General features: G+C 38.8%; 1 protein-coding gene across 2 annotated transcripts in view; it reads right to left on the bottom strand.

The window, feature by feature from the left end:
- necab2 (N-terminal EF-hand calcium binding protein 2) overlaps positions 1-19,164 on the bottom strand; it is a 233,004-nt gene that overhangs the window by 122,440 nt on the left and 91,400 nt on the right. For both annotated transcript variants that reach the window (XM_055008047.1, XM_055008046.1), the window contains exons 4-5: positions 14,991-15,016; positions 14,685-14,782 (exon numbers count right to left, since the gene is read on the bottom strand). In XM_055008047.1, coding sequence (XP_054864022.1) covers positions 14,685-14,782; positions 14,991-15,016 — 124 coding nt within the window. The remainder of the gene's footprint in view (positions 1-14,684; positions 14,783-14,990; positions 15,017-19,164) is intronic.

The following is a 19,164-nucleotide window of genomic DNA, read 5'->3' as shown; positions in this document are numbered from 1 at the left end:
TGGAGTTACTTTTTTTAAGGAAACATGTTGTTTTTATGACAAAGACTCCAACATAGAAAATCAGGAGTTACAGGAATCACTGGAAACGCAAGACTGTCACAGTCTTTACAAGTGGATGTAAATTTTTTTCGCCATTATAGATGCATCTGTAGCCTACTTAATTGTAGATCTACTGTTAGCTTCATCAATTATAAGTGCAAAATTGTTTACATGAGAAGAGAAGTGAGATACAGCAAAGCGATGTAGCGCTCCAAAGCTGAGCGATGAAAGAAAACCATGTAATCAGTGATCAGTTTCAGTCACACAGCTGCTGAGCTTCGTCCAGACTGTGATGGCAGCCGTGAGAAAGATGCTTCGCAAGGTTTCTAGCCTCCTTCACCTCTTTCACTTACTGTATCTGACCTCTTGGTTTATCTCAAACTGCTCCTCAAATACACCACCACCTACATTCCTTTAGCTTCTTATTTTCTCCTAATCTGTTCTTTGTTTCCTCACGTCGCTGCATGTCTTCTCCACGTCTCTTTTCTTGGTTAAATTCCCCCCTCTGTCTTGTTTTTCTTCCCAATTAACACCATCACTTGCCTCCTCTCCCGATTCTAACTTAGCTTCTTCGACATCCATGACTACAGCATCCGCCTCCTTGGTTACCGGGGCAACAGTAACCCTGGTCACCAGGTTCTAGAGGCTGAGGGAAGCACTTGCTGTTGGGGTTGACAGCACTTAGCGATACACATGTACATAATCCTCAATATACTGCATTTGTTTCTTCTTGTGTTGCAGTTATTTCAGGAATTCCCTCGACTGATTTGTAATAATTAAACGCGCAATTTATAAACTCTCAAAACGTCATGAAGCCAGTTAGGTTTAAGTCACTGCGATGGAATATCTCTTGATAAGATCTGAATCGTTTTCCTTTCAAGTCACTATTTCTATCATTTCACTGTAATTCAAAACTGAGTCAATTGTGAAAATCTAGATTATTTCTTATTTAGTTTACAGTTACAGTTTACATTTTGAATTTGTTTAATTTTATTTCTATTTCTATTGATTATTATCTATTTATTTTTTATCCCTTGGCATCCACTTAGACACTGTGCGCTTTGTGTTCTTTTTTGATTTCTATTTAATTACTAACCTCTCTGTAATTGTGTATATTTCACTAAGCTTTGTTTATTGTACTTGCAATACAATTTCCACCAGGAAGAAGAAAGTTTATCCTATCTTATTTCAATTAAAATGTTTTCATTCTTTAATCAAGAAGTGGAAAAAAATATACTGATGATAATTGTAATATTTAATGTACTTTTAAAAGTCCGTTCAACCATTTTTTTCTGCTTATCAGGAGTTGGCAGCAGTCTAAGCCGCTTTTCCAGCCGTCCGTCTCCCCTGCAGCGTTTTCCAGCTGCTCCTGGGGATCCCGAGGCGTTCCCAGGCCAGATGAGATGTGTAATCCCCCCAGCGAGTTTGGGGTCTACCCTGGGTTCTCCTCTCAGCTGGGAGTGCCCAGAAAACCCTCCAAAGGAAGGAACCCAGGAGGCTTCCTAATCTAATCCACCTCAGCTGGCTCCTTTCAACACGAAAAACAGCAAATCCACTCGGAACTCCCACAGGATGTAAAAAAACGGACTCAAACTCCATCCAGCTTCTTCTACTATTACTCTTCTGCATTTTTTCAGCAACATGCCACTTTATGCATGTTCAGTAATTACCTTCTACAAAGCAGTTTCTATTTGTAGCGGTGCACTTTTCATTGAAATTGCTTTACATGCACAAGCGATCCACAGGAAAACATGCAGCATGTGATCCAGTGTTCCTGGCTGCATAAATGCATTTTACTGTTCAATCTACTAAGTTACTGCTAATGCAAACCCAAGAACTCCTGCTGCTGGAGCTTCACAGAACAAGCTAAATGCCTTCAATGTGAAGCAGCGAGAGGAAACTGAGGTGAGCGCTCCTAACTGTCTACAAAACAAGACAGTTTTTGGGGGATTCTGGTTGCTGATCAATTGTCAGCTGTTAAATTAAGAGTTCAGGATGTTCTGGACACCTTAAAACCCTCAAAATTATAACCAGCTTTAATCTGTGCTAATGTTTTTGCGTAAAACGACTCACTTTCTGCAACAATGAATTAGCTATAATAGTTATGGAACCTTTAAAAAATGTCAAAATCATCAATCAGAAACAGTACAACATATATAATTGTTGGCTTTTAAACTCGTCCACAATCCTTTGACTATTCGTCTGTAAATATGCTGTTCTGTGGAAAAACGTAAACAAATCGAAGCTTAAAATTGCGGTATTTCCTCAAAATCACGGTCTAATTTAAAAAAAAAAATCAGCAACAATAAACTATTTGTACCAAATTCTGCAAAAAAAAAAAAATCGCACTCCTTAATGCAACCAAGAAGTCATGCAACTCATCTGCAACCAACAGTCACATGGCAAAAATTCTGAGACGTTTTGGCTGAACTGGGTTGAACTGCAGGCAGTGTTCAGACAGAGTAGAGAGGATCCAAGTATGGAAACAGATGAAAGAAGTAAAAAGTAAAATATCTACAGTAGATACGTAAAGACACCATGCTTTTTCAAGTATTGCTAACACTTGTAGGCAGTTGGGCAGAGACTTCTCAGCTGAACTGCAGGCAGTGTTTCCACAGAGCAGATAAACAAATCAAACATGTACTATGAAGTAGTAAAATATCTATTGTATTTATAGTCACCATTTTTTTGTAGCACTGGTAACACTTGTGGGCATTTAGATTAAATGTTGTACGCATTTATACATTTTTGCAAAATGAATAAACAAAAAAAACCCAAAACTTTTTTTTTTTGGGGGGGGGGGGATTTATGTTATTATAACTCTATTAAAATGCACAGAAGACATATTTCTATTCATCCTCCTTCCAGTCATGGGTGTTCTGTTTCCATAGAGGTGCAGGACTTTGTACTGCAAGGAGAAATGAGGCCAGACAGAAGGAGAGAGTGTTTTTATTACTGTGTCAAGGAACGTGGTGGAGTTATGTGACGACAGCTGTCTGTCTGTCCGTCTGTTTGCAACATTACTTAAAAACGGATTTGGATGAAATTTATATCGAAGGTCAGAAATGACACAAGGACCATGTGATTAGATTTTGGCAAAGATGCGGCTTATAGTCTGGATCCACGGATTTGTTAAAGATTTCTGTATCATTGCAAGATAGCGATACGGCATCACTGTAACTATGACAACAAGTGAACACTATGCCAGCTGCCTGCTGATGATAACATGATTGCGATACTAGTAAAAATCAACCCTGCAGACTTGATGGGACTTTTATGTCAGAAATGATACAAGGAACAATTGAAAAAATTGTGGGGGTGTTTCTGAGTCCCATCAATTTCCGCCGTTCGCTCCATATTTAGGTCACGGCATTCGGTATCCGTACATAACGTACACATGCATAACACACACCTGTGCTCAGCGCAAGGTTGTTTTTTATTAAAGATTTCATCCGTCAGAAATGATACTACGACTGAGCAGCCTTGGCGAAGTTCTTGTTCTTAATGGATCACCAAATTGGCTACTTAAGGACATGTAGCAAGCGTTACATTTCTCAGCTCTACATAGTAATCATAACAGAATTATTTATTCATGTATTCAGTTCGATTTCTGACTTTCTTGATTCCCTTTGGCTGCATTTCATAAGTTGTGTGACGCGTAAAATCAAACTCTCCAAAGGCTAAAAGTTCACGACCGTGGGCTCGGCTTCAACGGTGCAACCCTGATCCGGTGCAGCATTCCCAGCATGCCGCGCTGCATATGAACATGTGCAATCCCCATTAAATCCTGATGAATAAGTGATGAACACTGTACAACCCTCCGCCACGCCACCAACAATCACTTTTTTTTTTTTTGCTTTTACACACTTCATTATTTCACCCATCTTCATTTCCTCACCCAACTCCTCAAATCAATCTCCCGGCTCCTCTTACGTCTATTGTGCACAGACCAAAGCGCCTCTCCTCTCCACCGTCATCCGCTTCACCTTAATCTTCCTGAAGAAAAGGACGAGGGATGAAGAGCACGAGGAGGTGACGGTGGTGGGGGGGAGGAAGACAATAGAGCTCAGATGAAAGAAGATGAGAGAATGAGGGAGGCAGAGGAGATGGGGAGGAGGGGTCAGAGGAGAAAGCAGCTGAAAGAGCTCATGGAGGGTCACTCAGCGGCACGAAACAATTTCCTGAACAGATTTGACCAAAAAAAAAAAAACGCAGACAGGCTTAAGATTTTAGAGTAACTGTGTGTCTGTAGAGTTGAACATGGCAGGAAAGGCTGAAAAAATAAAGTGCTAATGAGAGCGGCTCATTAAACACAGCTTTTACACAGGACAGACAGCAGATTTAATGAATTCTCTTTTCTTTTTTTTTCTTTTTTTTTTGCTTCCTCACACACCTCACGGGAGGACACGTCGCTTATCTCCACCTGCTGGAGAGCCAATTAAAATTGTTTTCTGGAACCACTTCTGACTCTGATAGTGCCATAAAAGCTTAAAACAAAAAAAACAGAAAATAAGATAAATAGTTGAAAGAACGCTGGATTCGAGGCATTTCCACACATTTGCTCCATCTCTGTGGATCATATATTTGTTCTCCGGCGGAATCGTGGCGTTCAGAGACGTCATGTGGGAATCTGAGCGAGTTGTGAAGCAGCAGACGGGCTGCACAAACTCTCCGTCAGCTGTTCCTGTCACAAAGTTTTCTCTTAAACTTTGCTCGCAACACTCGATGGAAGTCCGTCTTTGATAAATTAGAGAGTCTCGCTGTTGGAAATTAAAGCCACGGTAACCAAAGTAAAGCCTAAAACCAAACAAAGCAGCAATGACACGCAGTTGAATCTACTTGCAAAGACAAAAAACTGAAAAACTTAGCAGAGCGAGATCTTCTGCAAACAAGCCTGGACTGACAGCAACTACATCTGTACTCATGGCAACTGTCGCCATAGCAACCCAGAAGAACTGTTGAGGTGATGCTGTACCGACACAAGCTGCAGTGGGATGTTTGAGGCAAAGTTAGCGACTGACACTCACATGTTTTAAGTTGAAAGTTTAAAAAAAAAAAAAAAAAAAACTTTAAAATTTTACAAAAGTTGTAAGAGATTTTTTTGGGCTTTTTTTTTCTTATCTTCTGCACCAATTTTTAATGAGTTTCAGCCCAATAAAGCCTGTCATCCCCTGGAAGTTTTCAGGGTGTTCTGTGCTCCTGTCACATTTTTACTCAATGTTTTACTCATTTTTTTTTTTTTTACTGTAATAAAAAGTCCTACACCTCTGTAGAAACTGCACAATGAAGGCAAGAAGTAGAAAGAACTTAAAAATGTATTTCCTGAGTTGTTAAAATACTATAAACAATACCAAAGTCGATTTTATTTTTTAGAAATTTACCTGAAATCAACATTTAGTTACCACAGGTGTTACCAGTATCAGAAAAAATAGTAACTGCATTTTAGAGATAATTTATGACTTATATTTTTAATTAGTTTCTATGCTTGTCTCTGCTTTGTAATGTGAAAACACTGCCTGCAGTTCAGCCCAGTGTACGTGAAAAGTTCCTGAATTTTGGTCACGTAGCACTTAGTTGTATTTCAGTCACTAAGGGCTGCCCGGTTAGAGTGAGAAGTGCAGAACTTTTCACTTTTTACAGAATCTTGCTTGAGCAAACTGTATTTTTGACAAAATTTTAAATGAGACACGTAGAATAAAATGATTTTAAGTGATAATATTTGGTTGTTTATCCTGATTGAACTAATAAGTCAAGCAGGATTAGTTCAAGGTATCACAAAGCAGCACATATATGTTGAGATACTTTATTAAAGGGCTCTGCTCTGTAAATATCAGCATCAGCCAGTGGAAAAACCCACATCAGTTGACCTTTAATGGTGTCTAAGGCTTGTTGTCGTGGACTAGTTGCTGGGTTCATGAATGAATGCAAAGATTAAAAGGGTGAGTTAAGGTGGAATAGATCAGATGGTGTGCTGTTTGGTAAATACTGCACTTGCATAAATAGTTCAAGAAATGTGAAGGTAGACTTCCAGCAAATCATGCTTTTGTCTGATTCGTCCAGAGAGACACAATGTCAACACACTGAACCCGAAACCAGTTATATAAGGACAAATGCTGCTAAAAACCAATGATCTGGTTCAAGTTTGCAGGCATTTTTCCAATAATAAGACTTTTTTCAAAGCAGGAAAAACACATAAATAACAACAGCTCCATTAAGTTTCTCACTAAGTTACATCTAAACAAATCAAAGCTATGACAAATACTATTGATTGCATCTGTGCATTTCCTGCTTTGACCTGAACACATGTATCAAATGTTAAATTTGTATATTTCTCTGATACAACAAATTGTAATCTTTAATTATAACAGATGTTTTCTCACCATTTTTAGACAGCTTAGAGGATAAAATCAATCTGGTCGCCCAAACACGAACATGTTTGTAGATTTTTTTCACATTTTATTGTGTTAAAATACTAATAAGTCACTGAAATGGGTACACAATAGAAGCAGAGCAGATTAGTCAGTTTGGTTATCCTTTGCTGTATTTCTAGATTATAACAAACTGGAATCCTTATTTATGCCAAATGTTAGATATTTCCTCCCAGTTTTTCCACAGTTTAGAGGAAATAAAACCAATTCTGGCCTCCAAAATAGTGACATATTTGTCAATTTTTTTCACATTTTATTGTGTTACAACACTGATAACTCACTAAAATGTGTACACAATAAATAGAAACACAACAGATTGTTCAGTTTATTCATCTTTTTGCTCTATTTCTATGCTATAACAAACTGTAATCCATATATATGCCAAATAAAAATGTTTTCTCACAGTTTTTCCACAGTTTGGAGGATTAAAGCTAATCTGGTTCCCAAAACAGGAACATATTTGTAAATTTTCTCACAATTTTGTTGTGTTAAAATATTAAAAAGTCACTAAAATGGGTAGACAATAAACAGAAATGTATTCATCTTTTGCTCTATTTCTAGGCTATAACAAACTACAATCCATATTGATTACAAATAATATACAATTTCTCACACTTTTTTCAGTTTTGAGGGTTAAAACTAGTGTTGTTCCCAACACAGGGACATAGTTGTCGATTTTTTTTCAGATTTTGTTGTGTTAAAATACTAATGTCACTAAAATGTATATGCAATAAGTAGAAACAGAGCAGATTAGGCAGTTTATTAATCTTCTACTGTATTTCTAGGTTATAACAAACCTTGTTTATACCAAATTAATATACGTTTTCTCACAGTTTTGCAGGTTAAAACTAATGTGGCTCCAAAAATCAGGGACACATTTCTAAATTTTTTCACATTTCGTTGCATTAAAACATTAATAAGTCACTAAAATAGGAATGCAGTGAATGTGCTCTATTTGAATGTTGTAACAAACTGTAATATTTGTTTATGTCAAATAATATACATTTTCTCAGTTTTTCCAGAGTTTTGAGGGTTAAAACCAATCTCACCCACCAAAAAAACAATATATTAAGTTTTTTTCACAATTTTGTTGTGTTAAAACACTAAAAAGCCACTAAAATGAGTGTGCAATAAATACAAACAGGACAAATTAGTCAGTTTAAACATCTTTTGCTGTATTTCTGTTATAACAAACTGCAGTCCTTATTCAGGCCAATTATTAAATGTTTTTTCACTGTTTTTCCTTAGTTTTGAGGGTTAAAACCAGTCTGAAAAATCAAAAACTTACATATTTGTACAATTTTTCACATTTAATTGTGTTAAAACACTAATAAGTCACTAACATGGGTACACAATAAATAGGAACAGAACAAATTTGTCAGTTTATTCATCTTTTGCTCTATTTCTAGGTTATAGCAAACGCTAATCCTTGTTTATATCAAACAAAAGACGTTTTCTCGCAATTTTTCCACAGTTTAGAGGAAAAAAAACAATTTGGTTCTAAAGCAAGAACATATTTGTGGATGTTTTTTCACAATTTTGTTGTGTTACAACACTAAAAAGTCATTAAAATTGGTACATAATGAATAGAAACAGAACAGATTATTCAATTTATTCATCTTTTGCTCTTTTTCTAGCTTATAACGAACTGAAATCCTTATTTATGCCAAATATTAAATGTTTTCTCACTGTTTTTCCTTAGTTTTAAGGGTTAAAACTAATTTGGTTCCAAAAAACAGAGACACATTTGTATATTTTTTCATATTCTATTGTGTTAAAACATTAATTACTCACTGAACGAAAATACAAACAGGCAATAAAACAGACTATGCAGTTTGTTCAGAAATCTTTCCATAGATAAAGATCATCCCGTCTTTGCAGTGCTTCCTTTGTGTATGAGCAGGATAATTAGAATTAATACCTGGACTGATCTGACGTGAGGTCAGAGGTGATTGGAGTTTATTAACCAACACTAATTACTTTATGATCGGCTCATTTGCACAAACTCACGAACCTCTTTGGACGGGCGGCGCTAATTGATACCTTGACAGTCCAAAAATAATGAATACTGCATGAAGTGAACGGAAAGATCACATTTGCATGAATTACTAGTGGTCCCGTGGGGAGCGGGAAAGGGAGGATGACGGTGGATCCTCTGCTTCCTCACAGTGTGTCCGGCTGCAGATAAACTTCTCCTCAGGAGGATGGAATAACGGCCTTGAGGACGACGCAGACATGGAACTGGCGACTGTTTTATTCCAGGATCAGCCCTCAGTCTTTAATTGTATTTGCTGCGTGTTGCATTGCACAGACTTGGCAGCAGCACAGCAGGGCCGACGCCGCTGCTGCTGCTGCTGCTGCTGTATGAGTTTCAGCTGAATAATCCGGAGACCTATTTTACTGCAAACCGCCCCTGGATGCCAAACCCGCTGCTTTACAGAAGAAAAAAAACTTTTGTCCAGTATAGTGGGTAACTGCGGAGGACAAAGCCTGGCTTCCTCCCGCACTCATTCGTCCTATGTGTCTATATTTGTTAAGGTGGATGGAGAGCCAATCAATTGTCGCCGGGCTCTGAAAGGCCACGGCTCCGGCTGCAGCTTTCTGCTCAAACTAATATCACGCTCTGTCTTCTAGCTCCACCTCCACCGCCTCCTCACATCTGCCTCAATTTGGAGATTCTCTCCAGTTTGTACATGCATGTTGTCTGGAAACACCCTTTTCTGAAAGCGAAAAAAAAAACAGTCCACTGGACGTTTTGCTGGTTTCCATTTCAATGTATGATCTTGACTATATTTTGACATCTACAGTGAGGATGTTAGACCGGGTGTCTTTTAAGCACATGAAAGAATGACAGCGAGAATCAAAGACACAGTGACAGGAGTGAAGTAGATGGGAGGTGATGATAGGTGCAGAGGGGGAAAGATGAAGAAATAGACGTCACTGATGCTAAATTCTGCAGCTATGGGTGATAAATCGAGCAATTTCTGGCAGTTTTGCAAAGAAAAAAAGCCTCTCAAAACCCCCGTTAACAAGATACCGTGACATTTTCAGGAGTTGATGGATTCATCTCAATTCTAGGATCCCTGATAATTTCATTAAACTACCGTCCTGACAGCAGTTCCTTCTCAAAGGTGGATTTATGTCCCATCTATTGCTAAAAACAACCTGCTGCTAATAAATCCGCTGTCTATTTAAAAGGTGTGAAAGGGGAGGGACACGAGGATGGAGAATAGAAGAATATAAACAGAAAAAACTGTGACGGACACAACTGGATGATCACCACATCTCACAATGTGGCAGAAAAGCATAAAAAATTGTGAAAAATAAAGCTTCAGAGGACGTGAGGCACCAGTCCACTGATTTTTAGGCTCTAATTCCTGCATGTAGATCAGCTCTCAAACCGTCCACTCAGACATTTACTGAGGAGCTGATAAGCTCCAGTTTCCCTTTGAAAGATTAAAAAACTGGTAAAGCATAAAATATTCAAAGAGCTGGGCAAACTGCAAGATAAATTTACATAATTCCTTACATAATTTCAAGTGGGAGCCTAAAATTGGGTAGTTAACCCCAAAATCTGCCACTGGGTTTGAAGGTTGGTTTTTCTTTTAAAAAGTCATCAAAATTATCCCATTTACCAGAATGAGAAACTGTGAAAACAGCATAAAGCCATCAGATTTTGAACTTTCTTGATAGTGCTCCAACTATCCATCTGTGATGTTGCCACTCGGTCGAGAAACTTAACCAAAACTAAGATTAAAGTCGAGATTTTCTCTTAAAAATCACATTATTCCACATGCCTTATGTGGAAAATTCCCCAAAATAACTAGTTTGCTGTAACCAGATTCTGTAAAAAACTAAAAATTCTGTGTTCCGCTGTGCAACCAGGAAGCTGTTAGCAACTCAGCTGTGACCAACAGTCACATGACAAAAAATCTGGAACTTTCCAGCTGAATTGAAAGCTGTTTGGTGATTGGAATAAAGCCATCCAAAACTGATTGCTTACACCAGATGCTGCAAAAAAAATATCAAACACTTAAGAATTCTGCACTCCTTACAGCGATTGGGGAAGACATTAGTTATTCACAAACAGTCATGTAACAATAATTCAGGGTCTTTTCAATCTAAAAACGGGGCTGAACTTCAGGATGTGTTTACACAGACCAGAAAGAAGAGGACAAGAATGGAAAGAAGTTAAAATGTGGGTAGCAAAACACGGCTTAGTGGTTAGCACTGTTGCCTCGCAGCTAGAAGATCCCCGGTTGGGATCTTTCTGCATGGACTTTGCATGTTCTCCCTGTGCATATGAGGGTTTTCTCTGGGTTCTCCAGCTTCCATCCACAGTCCAAAAACATGCTGAGGTTAATTTGTAACTCTAAAATGTCCATAGGTGTCGAATGTGAGCGTAATTGTTTGTCTCTATGTGTAGCCCTGTGATAGACTGATGACGATGTCTTTGCCCTCCGTCAGCTGGGATAGACTCCAGCCCCTCCAGAAACTGGATTCAGTGCGACTAAAATCATACCAAATGTATCAATCGATATTATAAATTCAGTCTTCTCAACTAGCTATATTCTAAATATGCATCTTGTAAATTAGGCTTCCACGGCACACAATGCAAGAGAAACTTTAACAATATAAATCTTCTTTTGGGGCACTTCTTTTGCTTTATTTTGAAGGTGCAGAGAGTGACAGGAGTTTGATGAAAACAAAAAAAAAAAGCACATTCAGAGAAAAAAGCATTGTGAACATAAGAGGCAGAAGAAGAATCAAAGGAGGTTTCTGCAGAATAAATCTTAAAAAAGGAGTGACACCTGCAGCCTCAAAGCTGCATTTAAACAAAAGAAACTCCGATCCTCATTCCTCCTCTGCAGCAAAGTCTGCACAAAACACACACTCGCAACGAAATGTCTGTCAATATTTGTCTCGCGAGCAGCTCCAGTGTACCAATTCGACTCTTTGGGCCGAGCGCAGCGCTGCTCACTTCCTGCAGAAGGCATTATAATGATATCAGAGTGTGTGTGAGTGTGTTACAGGGAGAAAAGGACAGTATGAATGAGGGGGAAAAGAAGAGGGAGCAGCAGCAGAACAAGAGAGACACTCGACTGATTGATTAAACAATGGCTGCTCATTAGAGAGAAACTAGCTGCAGGTTGTGTGTGCGAGTGTGTGTGTGCTTATGTGTGTGTTGCCGAATAGCCTGAAGCTGAGAGAAAGATAAAGACGGAGCTGGTGGATGGAGATATAGACACACACAAGCAGGATCCGTGAACATGGGTATCAGAGTGGCTGTGGACCAGCTTCTATATATAGAACATGGGGAAAAAAGTGGAATAACACATTACTGTTGTGCAGCTACCACACACACGCACACAAAATCACATATACATGCACTCACAAACACAATCTGAAGCAGTGGGCCGAGGAGCAAGAGGCTCTATATGAGAGGGAGACTTGACATACCATTATTTTGCTGCACTGCACATGCACACGTCATTACACCTGATCTATGGCGGCGATATACATTACGATGTATGTTCAGAGGGTCGTATGTGGACGCGCTGCTTGCACTCATGTGGCAAACACACACATTTTGTTCTCACAGACTGGCGTTTAATAGAGTCAAACAGAAATATGGTTGTTCATCTTTTATGTCTGCTATTGTACTGAGCTTTCAGGTTCCCTAGCAATGTAACATAAGGTTGTGTTACGAGCCAATAATTAACACGGTATCGGTTAAATCTCCTTCCTTTAAGGTCTGCTGTGAGATTTCATATTCCCTTCATTTGCAGCCACACAATGCACCACGGTGTGAGCGAATGCTGCATAGAACCTGGTGATGGAACTGGCTTTAAAGGTAAGAAAAGGAAGCAAATAACATGTGTTGATTGCTTTTTGTTAAATGCCAGTGTGTGAACAGACTGTAATGCAACTTAAAAATGAGACCTTCGAAAAGCGGCATCTAGACTGAGTTTGATCTAAATGAGGAATTTTGCAGCAAAAATCTAAAGGATGTGTTGCTCTGGGTTGCCTTCCACGGCCAAAGGTGTGCAAGACTTGATCAAATCCGGATAACATCAATTAAAAAAACAAAAAAAACAAAAAACAACTGCAAGATTTGGATGTAAGCACCAAAATTATGTTTTTTGAGGAAATTTCTAACCAAACAGGAGCGTGACTGATGTCCAAAGATGACTAAATATCAACAAAAAGACATTCGTTTCAAGAGTCGAAAAAAAACAGTAAAAAGAACAACATTGGTCAAACTGCAAACTCATATAACCAACCCTATGTCCATTATAGTCCATAATGACAGAGCAACTAGTTATCTCACCCTTCAACATGATGCTGGTCAATCACACTAAAGCTTGATTTATACTCCTGCATTGAATCGGTAATGATTCGGCACCGTAAGTGGCCGACGCCGGAGTCAGCATTTATAATTGTGTGCAAAAGCACCAGTAAGCAGTGGGGTTTTCTATGTCACTGTTTGTAGCTCAAATACTGAAAAGGTGAAGATCACATTGGTGACAATAAATGGAACCAATACAACAACTACAATACAACGACAGTATTTGCAGTGCAGAGAGGAGTGAAGACGTCCGAACCAGCTGAGTCCATGCATGGATTGGTAGAGCTATTAAAAATGGCATCTGGCAACACTGACACATTCTGGCTCTTGTGTTTGGATCATGAGCCAACCAGATCCAATTACAGCATATTAGATACTATGTTTAGCCTCACAAAAGCATTATCTTTGGGGTAAACAGAGCAAAATACTACCAAATGGACCAATCACAGGCATCCCAGATTGTAACTAAGTGTAATTACTGGCTACTGGCTAGTTTCAGGCTAAAATGTAGGGTACACAGCAATGCAGATTCAATGCTGAGGTGTAAATTAAGCTTAAGTCTTACAGACGCCACGTCAATGTTTCACCGATGTACGATACCATTCAAAAGTTCAGGGTCACTCAGTCAATTTCATGTTTTCCATGAAAACTCACACTTTTATTCATGTGCTAACATAACTGCACAAGGGTTTTCTAATCATCAATGAGCCTTTCAACACCATTAGCTAACACAATGTAGCATTAGAACACAGGAGTGATGGTTGCTGGAAATGTTCCTCTGTACCTCTATGGAGATATTCCATTAAAAATCAGCTGTTTCCAGCTAGAATAGTCATTTCCCACATTAATAATGTCTAGAATAATGTCCAGATCTACACATTAATAACAAGGCTTTTCTGAATGTTACACAGAGAACCTGTAAAAGAAAATTCAAGTTTATTTCGACTATGGATACCCCAAACCCCAATCTGAACACCAGAGTCGATCATGGAATGTACGTCAGCACAAACCTTCGCCCAATTCTATATTTGTATCTGTTCTTACACAGAAGCGTGAACAAAATGCTGCAAAATGGCCCTCAGATGTCCTACTAACACATGGGATTCCTTTCCTACCTTATGTCCTCTTGATTTAACACTTGTTTGCAGGCCTGAGGTCAGTTAACCTCATACAAGTCTCTGGCACAGTGCTCCTTTACTAGCTAAAATCTGCAAATGCTCTCTGCTTTCCAACATGGAAGCGACTGCCTACAGGATTAATCAATAATAGGCTACACCTGGTGGCGCAACCAGGTACTACAGCAAATCTACAATACTTGAGGCGTGTATTATCTGGAAAAATGGTAGTGGGTATCAGTATAGTATATACAAAATGACTCAGATCGGATCAGCAGCGAAAAGACAAACCTTGATAGAGACATACCTAATTATAACCTTACATAATTCCCTTAATAACTTTGCACTAGCCTCCTCTACTCTAGAAATTTTCGGAAACAAGATTAAACTTTGCTTTCATACAGAGCCTTGTTGCTGCATAAGTAGGAAAACCTCATTGAAAATCCCATTAACTTTTGGAACTACACGAAATTAGCTGCCTGGACTCCAGTCATGGTGTTTCAGGCAGGTATTGAGCAGTGTTTTCTGTGGGAGCTTTGTAAGTTTTCAGACCTTTTACATGCACAAAACAAGCTATTGCATAGGAGAGTAAATGGAAAAACCAAAAAAAAATCATCATATCAAATGTGTTTTCAGAGCCAAAAATTGCGTCGTCTGTTCAAGATGAACGAAAAGACAGATTAAAATAGTCAGGATTAGAAGAAAATCTGTCACCAGCCACCATCCCTTTCTCTTTAACAAACAAACTCCTACCTTTTTGGTGAAGTCCATGGCTTTGAGGATGGAAAGGTTGAGCGTTTCCAGCGAAGCCAGAACTCCCTCGTAGTCCCCCATGTGCTTGGCAAAGTAGTCTGTTTTACACACACATATAAACGTGCACAACTTTCAGAGTCACAAAATAGTTTGCGGCGGTTAGCCCCAAAGTGCTATTACTATCGTATACTTTAAAGGAAAATAATTGCATTTCAACTGAGAAGCCCTTTTTAATAATAGATAAGAGTGGAAATGAGGGCAGTGGCAGGGAAATGTGTGTGATGTGTGCGTGGGCAGTCGACTTACCGCAGAGTTCCTTAGTGTCAACATTACTATCACAGCATAGCAGAGGAGCAGCAGAAGGAGGAGAATAAAAGGAGGGTCAGAAGAAAAGGAAAACGGGAAGGAAAAGGAAGGAGAAAGCAGGGTCAGAACCAGAGGAAAGGCTTTTGTATTTTTTTTTTTTTGTTTTCCACATGCACACAAACACACACAGAAAGAGTTTGGCAGGCACAAGGCGATCTAACAAGACTCTCTGACAGGACTCTGAATCAATCCGCTGCCATCATTCATGCTCGGTTCGCCGTGCGGGGACTCATTTGGCAGCGAATCCTTCACTGGTGTAAAGGAGGCTTTCCCTGGTTGACTGACCAGGACAGAAAAGAGGAGGACGAGGATGAAGGCAGCAGGACGATGCAGCCAAAAGAGGGATGAGATGTAAGCGATGATGGGAAGAAGTCTGAGCCAGAAGAGGAGACGAGCAGAAACACTCCATCTGTCCATCGTAATAACAGATTACTGTTCAGTAAAGCTGCACGTATAATGACAACTGGAATGTCGAAAATAAACACTGTAAAAATGCCATTTGAACATTCTGTCGATCCTTGTTAGACAGTCTTGAATTATTAAGGACCTGAATTATTTTATTAAGTATTTCACATGCAGGGCGTCTGCCAGGATGAATCCTGATCCATTACTGTGACAGATGGTCTTTAAAAACGTCCAACAAAAGCTTAGTTTTACTCAACATTAAGTGCATTTTCATGTTTACTGATAGCACATGTAGACTGAAGTTGAATTTGGAGCTTAATGACAGGATAAAGATTCTTCAACAGCTAATTGGCTAAAATAAAAGTGTCAGATTGTTTACTATCTAAATGGTATTTTCAGATTAGGAATATCTATGATTAACTGTTAGTACTTTAAGCGATTCAAAATATATTAACTGATAAAGCAGAACATGATGAGGGACATGTGGTTTATCTGTCAGAAAAAGTATTGTAGATTTGCTTTAATACCTGCTTGAACCATCAGTGTGTAATGAGATGGAGTTACATATGTGTTTGCTGACTTTTCAAAGTGACTGTTATACTTTGCGAGTACACAAAGATCTGTTAGGTTCTGGTTCATCATCTACTTAAGTCTCACAGAGTTTGTCCACATGCAGACCAAAATTCATGTTCGTACGGCAAGTACACTGCAAGGACAAGAGTGTAGAGGTGCAGTAATTGTGTGCACATGCAAGGGGGTATTGTTGATTAACTTAATGGTACATGTCCACAGGATCCGTTTTTCTCGCATTTCAATGGACTGCATCTGAAAATCGCCTGCTTGGTCGGTGGGTCACTAGTGGGCCACGACGTGGTCACATGACAGCACTGAAGCTTCAGTCCAGTAGATGTGTCGGACCAACATGGCGGCTCGGTTGCAACCTCTCTCTTTTATTATGAAAACAGTTCAGTGAAAAGCATTTCTGAAAGCATTTGAGGCAAGACATAACCTGTGCAGCTGCTGAATCTGTCCTCATTTTAGTTGAACGATGGCTAGTTTGGAAGTTAAACGAAAGTTATGTGTTGCATCGAACCTCCGTTTGCCGCATGGAATTTGCATAAAGAAGTCGAGTCTATTTTAAGCAAATGAGTTACGGGGAGACGCACCGGATCGCAGCTCGAAACGCACCACAATGGAACCAGCATGCAACGTGGTGCGTTTCACATAGACAATAAATGGATTGCGGGAAATTGATGGATCATGTGGACACGTGCCATGAGGTTTTCACAAAACAAGTGCACATCACTGTTGTCTACCTACTAACTATCGCACTCATGTTGATGAATTCTGCAGAATAAAGTTGTGAAAATGGTGTCCAGTTTAGCTAGCCAACATGCTAATGCTAACGTAGGACTTTTAAATGCTAACATAGACCAGGTGCTAAGTCCCTGTCAGCAGCTAGAGCAGCTAGAATGATTTCACAACAACATTTGAACTTAAATGTATTGTCCACACTCTGCTCTGAGTATAAAAACTTTTCAGAGTTGGCAGTAAATACTAACAGAGTTCCTGGACTGTTAAAGTTACTGCAACGGTATTTGTGCACATCTGTTCCAGCTAAAACAAGCTTAAAGTCATTACATCATGTAAATCAGCTATCAGGACTATTTTGACATCAAACTACTGAGAAGAGATTAGGAACATTACAGATTATCTACTGTGGATAAGTGCAGCTCGTGTGCTGTGTTTAACACTTTGGATGAAGTTAATATTTGTTTAGCTTTCAGTTCAATAACTTGGTGTTTACTCTAGCTGTTCTGCAAACTTTTCGCAAAACAGAACTCATTTTATTCTGAGTATAAACTCGAACTGATTCAACAGTTTATTCAGCATATGGAAAAACCTACCTATTTTGTTCATTTTATCAAATAATTAATTATAAATGTGGCTGATTATCAGTCAAGCAACCCATCTAAAATTTACATTCCTATTCTAAATGCAAGCTGAATTGTCACAGAGCAAATAAACTAGTAATTCTGATGTTCTCTGTAAAGGATACAGCCACCTTAGGTCAGTGATTAGAGTATTTAGGATTTTACTTTATTTCAGAAAAATAAGGTTTCATAACAAAACCAAGCAAAAGTGCTGACATGAGGCTTCCATGCAGTTTCTCATTCATGTCTGCAGGCCAGGCAGAAGCAAAGGTGTCGACGAGGTTCATATTAAAATGAGATTAAATTAAATTAGCGTTTATTAAGTATTATTGCTCGTAAAGTGGCACTTCAATAAAAGGAGTAAAGAGGGGTTGAAGTTGACCTGGGAAGAGCGTTATCCTGAGAGATTAAAGGCTACAAATGTGCAGCCAGTTTTATAAGCTGGTGGCTAAAAGAGATGCATGTTCACTATTACGGGAATTATGGGAAATGTAATGTTTTTGTAGCTGGATTGACACTCAAGACTACAAATCAGTTGATATCCGCACCGAATTTGACAATTCTGTTGCTCTTATGCCCAACTTTCCTCTGATCAGAAGAAGAAATACACAGTAAACATGAAATAAACCCTTAATTTTCTGTAAAAACACCAGTCTTTGGGAGTCATGTTCTGGGTATAAGCAAAAAAGAGATACTTGTTTTGAATAGAGCTGCAACAATCGATCAATTATTTGTCACATCTTTTGATAAGACTAATCAGTTTGACTGATTATTTAAGAAAAACAGATTTCAGCTTCATAAATGGGAATCTTTCCTCCTCTGTGACAGTAAACTCATTGGGTTGAGGACAAAAAGCATTTGAGGGCGTCGTGGAAATGCTGCTCTGACTCTCATTACTTTAAATAATAAAACTAACTGTGTGCTCGGTTGTTGGTAAATTCATTCCATAGCAATTAGGAGAAAGTGACAACTTGTCCAACTCCTCTCTCCCAGAGGGGAATAATGACGGCTTGTTTACAATATAACAGTGAATACAAACTCTTTTGCCATCGGCTAATTCTGGATTAGACCGTTATGGTTCAATTTAATTACCATGTGAGAACCTTTAAGTCCTGCATTCCTTAAGTTAACCAAAGAAGAATCCTTAGACTGAAACTTTAAACATGTGCTGCATTTTTCTATTCTATTACACTGATTAGTTTAACCTGTAAACACTTAGTGTCCCTCAAAATGAATAAAGGTTGAAGAAACTAACTATGACCAAATGATTAACATATGAATAAATGGCATCTTAAAAGCTTGTAATTGATTTGTCTTCAATCGCTTGTCGGCGATTGACGCACAATGTTAGATTCGTGTTGCACTTGATCCTGACTCACTCTGGTCAGCGTGAACAACAATAATATCAGCAGATCGACACGCTGCAGTTGCTCTCCTGCGACTGCACGGCCTCAAGGCATGATGGGAAACGTCTGACTCACCTGATCTAACAGCTGATTGGTGTAGATACTGTAGATATATTACATCTGACAGAAACTTTCCATCGTAACTGATTTATAGAGATTTTAAATGGACATATATCGATTTTGAAGGTTTACTCTACGTGTGTGGTTGATATATATCAGCAAGAGAGGCTGAACACATTTGGGGGCAAAATTTTGATTGTTTATTAATGCAACAAATTGATTAAATTGTTAATTTTCATCAGTTTTCAGCTTTTAAACTTTTTGGACTTGCAGTCTGCTGTTTACTATCTAAACAAGGTGTTCCAGACC

Source organism: Amphiprion ocellaris, chromosome 3 (assembly GCF_022539595.1).
Source record: "Amphiprion ocellaris isolate individual 3 ecotype Okinawa chromosome 3, ASM2253959v1, whole genome shotgun sequence".
Taxonomy (NCBI): Eukaryota; Metazoa; Chordata; class Actinopteri; family Pomacentridae; genus Amphiprion; species Amphiprion ocellaris.
The sequence above is the reverse complement of the archived record's forward strand: the minus strand, read 5'-3'. Positions and strand labels throughout refer to the sequence as shown.